Here is a 6,828-nt window from a genome sequence, read left to right as displayed (position 1 = left end):
CATCTTCCTGTGCTGTCCCAGTAAACAATCTAGCCTTGACAAAAGGACCTGAATTTATGCATTAATCACAGCTCAATACTGGACATACTGCTACTTCTGAGGATAACATATTAAACTGTTAACCTGGTTTGATTTAGATTGGAAGTGTTTAAAAAATGTTAATAATAGCTGACATGTTTTAGGAACAAAAGTACAGGCATTACCGTCATTTATTTCCTTATGTTATACATACAGAATATGAACCGGTATACTATACATACGGTGACCTACAGAACAAAACAAAATGTAACGCTTTGTAACAGCAGAAAAGGTCTGACTAAAAAAATGAATACGAAAGTTATTATTTCTGTGTTCACATGGCTAATGTGTACAGTAAAATCACTGATGTTAATGGTACAAATACTACTATCTTATTGTAGCTATGCCCCCAATGCTTTAAATATAATGTGGTAAAATCCGTATATAAAATCACAACGCATTTTGGTTTAGCACAACAGGAAACAATCTGGTAATCGGAGTTAAATGGATTGGAAAATATCTTAGAAAACTGAATCATTACTTAAAATATCAATTAACTGTCACATTTGGATTGACACTATGGGGGAAAAAACAATGTCTGCTGAGGGGATAATTTATAATAAAAATCAGGAATAGGGTAAAACATTTCCTCATCAGGCTCCGAGGTCATAATCTATCCACAAGCCTATCGTTCATCTTCTTTGCACTATCACAGTTTTTCATGTTTGTGACTCTCTTAAGATCAGATCTAGTTGGTCGCTCAAGGGTCAAAAAGGACAGTCTTGATGTAGGCGACCGTCGTAAAGTTAAGCAGCATTGCCACATGCTCATTCCCTTCCAGCTCAAGCATATGGACAGGCTGATTTTGGTGGCCTATCCAACGCTTGCACTGGGTGGCACTCAGCAGGTTGACTGTCCCATCCCCATCTCCAAGAATCAGTGTGGGATCTGTATCAGGAAAGTTGGTGTAGATGAAACCCTCCGCTGTGGGAACTCCACTGCCGTACAGACAGTGTATGGCCACCCCAGGGGGCTCCAGTGCACTGACCAGTGGCGCAGTGTCTTGACGCATCTCCCAGCCGTCTTCGAAATCAATATCCTTGAAGAAGCGCTGGTAGTCCTTGACGGTGTAGTTGGTGGTGGGTGTTTGGATCAGGACCTGGTCAGCGGGCCAGGAATGTGCATATGGGAACAGCCATGTGGTTGAGACTGCAGAGCGCTGCTGTGAGCGGATTTTTAGTGAACTGATGACTGGAATACGGTTATTATCACCTACAAGGAAAGACCCAATATAAACCACTGCAATAGTTAATATAAAGTACATAGTTGCTAGACATTATGATTGGTATGCAGCCCACAGTAACTCCACTATTGTGTCTGACTCCTATGTAACTTCATGCCAAAAAGCCTACTCAGACTCTTACCAGAAGCCACAACTCTCATGGTTTTGGCCACTCCAGCCCAAGGAGCACCCAAAGACACAAAGGCCTTGATGTAGCGATCCTTCCAGGCCTGGGGCTGATGGTTTAGGAAATACAAGGTGTACATGTTCCCCATGCTGTGGGCAATCAGTACAACTGGACATCCAGCCTTCTCTGCCATATCTTCAATCATCTGTTGCAGACTCAAAAAGTAGGCCTTGTTCTCATCTGTCAAAATCATATAAAAGCAAGGGAGAAAACTTACATGAGTCTGGTCATTCTAAACGACTGCGATTCCTATAACAATATTTTAAAGCAAACAATACATCTAAAAAGGTCTAAATTGACATTCTGTTTCTGTATTAAAATGTTGATCATAATTCCAATGACTAGATACAAAGTAATACAACTTACAGGCTAAAATCTACCCAACAACACTATAAAGGTTGGCGGCAATAACACATAGCTAGCTCCTAACACAAGGACATGCAATTCATCCAAAGACCTGTTGCCAACAAGCTCGGTTCATCAGACCGCAAATGTAACAGAAAGCAATGGACTGTAAGGGGTGTAGGCTACTTACTTGGAGCCTTACGCCAGTCATACGGAGCCCCTCGAACATCATCATCTCTTGTATATCCCCATTCTACCAGCGACTGCACTATGGTGACGAAATACATACCTGCAATACACACAGTAGTAGCTTAGTCAAACCCACACACAAGCAATGACTGAGATACTAACACTATTAGACCGTTGAATAAATACTTCAGGCACGCTACGATGGGCCCACTCACCAACATCGCGCTTGCTGGGGTCAAGGTATTCCAGAGAAAAGGTCTGTCCAAAGCCAGGCACCCTGACATCTACCCCCGGAGGAGCTTCTGTCTGCCTTGATGTGCGGTTGTAAATCAGTCTAATACACAGACAGATGCCAGAATATTAGAAAAGTTCATTAGAGTATACATTCTAAGTATTATGAAGATAACATTGGATAGAACTGGAAACTTTCACTTCATTTATTTCATGAGTTGTTCCTGAAATAAACCCACAGCACACTGACGTGGTTATTTTGGTTAGAGACCCCACAAGCAACACCGGTTTCAATTAATTTCAGTATAGAGGGCTGCACCTGCGGGTGCCTACAGAGATCATTGTGGAACGGTCAGCATTCTTCATGCTGTGGTTGGGAGTGGGCGGTCAGACAGAACATAAAATATTTTTGTTGTCCCACAGATTATTTGGAAATGCACGTCTTTCTGCCTTGTGAATTCTGAGCGTGGCTAACGCATACAAGTTAAGTAGCCTACCTCTCCTCTACTAGTTGGGCGTGTGAGATCAAGTGCGCCTAGTATACAGTGCCTTCAGAAAGTATTCAGACCCCTTGACTTTTTCCACATTTTGTTACGTTACAGCCTTATTATAAAATGGATTAAATAAATACATAATGCAATTTACCCCATAATGACAAAGTGAAAACATGGCTAGATATTTTTGCTATTTCATTACAAATAACAGATACCTTATTTACATAAGTATTCAGACCCTTTGCCATGAGACTCAAAATTGAGCTCCGGTGCATCCTGTTTCCATTGATCATCCTTGAGGTGTTTCTACAACTTGATTGGAGTCCACCTGTGGCAAATTCAATTCATTGGATATGATTTGGAAAGGCACACACACATGTCTATATAAGGTCCCACAGTTGACAGTGCATGCCAGAGCAAAAACCAAGCCATGAGGTTGAAGGAAATTAGCTCTGAGACCGGATTTTTGTAGGGGTACAGATGAAAACCTGCTCCAGGGCGCTCAGGACCTCAGCTTGAAGGTTCACCTTCCAACAGGACAACGCAGGAGTGGCTTTGGGACAAGTCTGAATGTTCTTGAGTGGCCCAGCCAGAGCCCGGACTTGAACAAAATCGAACATGGAGAGACCTGAAAATCGCTGTACAGCAACACTCCCCAGCAAACCTGACAGAGCTTGAGAGGATCTGCAGAGGAGAGCAACTCCAAATACAGGTGTGCCAATGAGAACAATTTTATAATAAGGCTGTAACATAACAAAATATGGGAAGTCAAGGGATCAGAATACTTTCTGAATGTGCTGTATGTGTGGTCTCAATGAAATCGAATAGGCTGCCTATGCATGTATAGAATCACGTTTGTTATCTTTCCTAGTAAATTAAATATAATTAGACTAGTGTCTAAATAAATGTTTAATGAAAGTGGAGGGTGCTCAACCAACGTGAGTTGAGGTGCAATCAATTTGATCATTGAAGAAAGGCAACCATGGTAAGCGAGCGTTGCGCCTTGTCATTTTCAATAAATATTGATTACCCATTTATTTATCTGCAACTCCTCCTTGTAAAAAACCTGGTCTCAGAGCATTTTGTATTCTGTATGTAAACCCGGGACACTCCATTTAGGATGTTACATTTCTTATGGTATGTATTAATTTGTATGTCCAACCATTTTGTATTTGCTAAACATACTATAGTGTTACGAAATTGCAAAAAGTACTGTTGCTAAATAGGTTACAAATTCTATCTAGGTGGTTAATGTTAGCTTAGGGTTAAGTTTAGTAGTTTAAACGTTTAGGGGAAGGGTTAGCTAAATGTGCTAAGGTTAGATAAGTAGCTAAAACAGTTCAAATCTCGTCAGACATTTTAACTCGCAACTGGTTGTGCACTACGCCTTCTATTATATACACTAAGCTCAGAGACAGACTAATTGTTGAAAACATTGATTGATTAAAGGGGATTCAAAGGTCAATTTGTACAATGGTCAGAAGATAACCTATTCAACCTAGGCTACAGAAACAGTTCTATCGCATGCCTACTCAGCCAGCTACTTAGTAGTATTAAACTAGTATTTTATTAAGTTGCCAGTAGTAGAGATGTTATCAGTAGCTTTCTACCGAGCTCATATTAACCAACACCCTGCTTTTCCTCCTCACATAGAACTAAGCGCTAACCTTATGTTATCGATCCAGCAGTCGATGGCCACCGGCACCAGCAGTTCCAGGTTGAGCCATAATGTGAAATAGACATCCGTCTTCTTGTAACATATGTAGTGAACCACACTGGGCTTGTCCAGCTTGGCCTCCAACTGATTCCCTAGGTCTCCAGGAACTGTGGGACAATACAATAGGTTGAGGATGGCCAATCAGACTGACCAAAGGCAAAACACTATCAATTGAGTGTGATACAATCAATGAGTTAACATTTATTAACTAATGACAACTCAGTTTGTGAGGTTTTTAGAATGGCGAGATTAGTTTTTACTCCGGCTGGACTTAAATTTCAACATGTGAGGCAGTGACTACATACAACCTTGAGTGACTGAGGCAACCACAAGTTAAAAGCCGTAACCAGAAAAGAGACCTTAGGGCAAACTTCACTGATTACTATCACTGCCATGTATGGCGACAAACAAATAGCCTACTGCTAGGGTTGTAACTTGCCAAACAGAAGATACCCTTTGTTGGAACACAGAACAGACTAATTTCTAGGCTTGAAATATGTATTTTTATTCTCAGGGTGTATTAAAAAGCTGTGAAAATAAAGGTGACATGAGAAACAGCATTAGGGAATTTACAAATTGGTTAAATAGTAAGATGCATTACAGCGCGTGGGGAAACATGTTGGCAAACAAAGTGTCGGTCACATTTTGTTCCAATTGGTAGTCATATGACCGTCATATGACCAGTCGCTCGAACCTAGCGTGCCTGAATCACTCTGCTCATGAGTAAACAATCGGAGACCGAACTGCATTGTAAATTTGGAGTAATAAATGTAATGTGCACAGGGATAGATTATTGACTAAGTTAACGACGGTATGTATATTGGCTAGTTTTACCCGCTCTCTAATCAAGCAAATACTATGCCTTGCTGTTCGAGGGACATCTCAAAACAAATCTGATGCTGAGTAACAGGTCAAGAGTTTCTGCTAACTAGCCTAACGTTACCTGTCTGACGTTAGCCAAGAAGCTGGCGAGGCAATCTGTTACACAATCTGTTGCACAGTATTGACATAAAAATAGCTGCGCTATCTAGCTAACGTTAGCTCCAACAAATATAAACAATTGCCACTTACTTAGGACTACGGGAGGTCTTTCCGATCGACATGACTTGCCCGTGAGACAATTCTCAAATGTTCTGCCGTTGATGTATGGTGCCAAAAACAACAAACACAGCTGAAAGAGCACTGGGATAGTCAAACCACAGGATACCATTTCTCCCATTCATAACGCTGTTTCCCCTGATGAGGAAATGTGGGTGTTTATCAACACGAATAAATCCCTTTGCTGACACACATTTCATAACATGAAAACAAAACTGCGCAGATGTTGAAAGCAGGGGTGCAACAGATAATTTATCAATCTGTTGACCTTTTTCTATGGTATTATGACGGTCCGCAAACAACACTAAATGTGCGCTCCGCCACCTACTGGATGGGATGAAAACTGTTTAACTTGAACGCACAATTGGGGCAAGGGAAAGGTGAAAAAAATATACAGTACTTCTAATATTTAAAAGTAAACCACTATACTCCTTCAGTCAGATTCAAATGTGTTTTCAGATCACTACACCGGCTCAGATACCTGGGAGGGGGAACCTCTTCATTCAGTATTCCCTGTAACACTTGGGCTGTAAAGTCCAAATGGTGAGTAAGGCTGAGCAAGAGCCAGTGATAACTGTTGATTGGCATGGATATTGGATCACTACACACATGATACCAACAGGCTGAGAACAAGATATAGCTCAAAGTCGGATTGCCCAAAAAATTGTTGTGCACAATCAAGACCTCAAGTGGAAGAAACCTAATGATTTTGTGACCACTTGACTGTTCCTCTAGCGCCACCATCAGGCCTTTTCATTTTGTTTTCCATTTCCACTTTTACAGCTGCTTATCTTCTAGTTGGTATATATACTTAGTTAAAAAATCTGCTGTCGATTTTGTTTGTTATATCATTCAAAGATGATGATGATGATTTATTTTAATTGAAGAGGGAGGTTATATAAGCTATATTTATTTTAAGTTATTCATTAATGTTAAGATAATTTTCCATTCAAGATTTTTACCATTTAAAATGTATTTATACATTTAGACTGTAAAAGATTACCTTGGGCACATTTCATATAAAGGGTATCAATCTTGCATCAAATAGTGAATTTCACTGTATGCAGAATGTTGCGTGCATGTCTGCACAGTGTTATATTTTCACAGCTCAATGTCAGTAAATATTGGACTACAAGAGCCTGCAAGCCTGCAAAGGTAGAGTTATTTAAAGCTTTGAATGGGCCGATTGGGTTCTGGAGGTGTGGCTACAGCAATTGCGCAGGGTTGATGTGACCTGTGGTGGTGTGATATATTTTCATGAGTCCCA

General features: G+C 40.6%; 1 protein-coding gene across 1 annotated transcript; it reads right to left on the bottom strand.

Moving 5' to 3' along the window:
- Nucleotides 1-173: 173 nt before the first annotated feature.
- On the bottom strand, nt 174-5,899 carry LOC110512398 (lysosomal phospholipase A and acyltransferase). Its single transcript, XM_021592826.3, has 6 exons — nt 5,535-5,899; nt 4,414-4,570; nt 2,237-2,355; nt 2,023-2,121; nt 1,443-1,667; nt 174-1,290 (listed from the first exon to the last, which is right to left on the bottom strand). Exons 1-6 carry the CDS (start codon nt 5,680-5,682, stop codon nt 779-781), a joined length of 1,260 nt encoding a protein of 419 aa, XP_021448501.2. The 5' UTR covers nt 5,683-5,899; the 3' UTR covers nt 174-778.
- Between the last annotated feature and the right edge of the window lie 929 nt (nt 5,900-6,828).

The sequence above is a fragment of the Oncorhynchus mykiss genome, chromosome 1 (assembly GCF_057628025.1).
Source record: "Oncorhynchus mykiss isolate SJ-2025 chromosome 1, ASM5762802v1, whole genome shotgun sequence".
Taxonomy (NCBI): domain Eukaryota; kingdom Metazoa; phylum Chordata; class Actinopteri; order Salmoniformes; family Salmonidae; genus Oncorhynchus; species Oncorhynchus mykiss.
The sequence above is the reverse complement of the archived record's forward strand: the minus strand, read 5'-3'. Positions and strand labels throughout refer to the sequence as shown.

Coding starts and splice junctions, on each gene's coding strand:
- LOC110512398 (XM_021592826.3), bottom strand. CDS start 5,682: ATGGGAGAAATGGTATCCTGTGGTTTGACTATCCCAGTGCTCTTTCAG. Junction 2,356..4,413: donor TGCTGGATCGATAACATAAG/GTTAGCGCTTAG, acceptor TCTGTGTATTAG/ACTGATTTACAACCGCACAT. Junction 1,291..1,442: donor CATGAGAGTTGTGGCTTCTG/GTAAGAGTCTGA, acceptor CTTTCCTTGTAG/GTGATAATAACCGTATTCCA.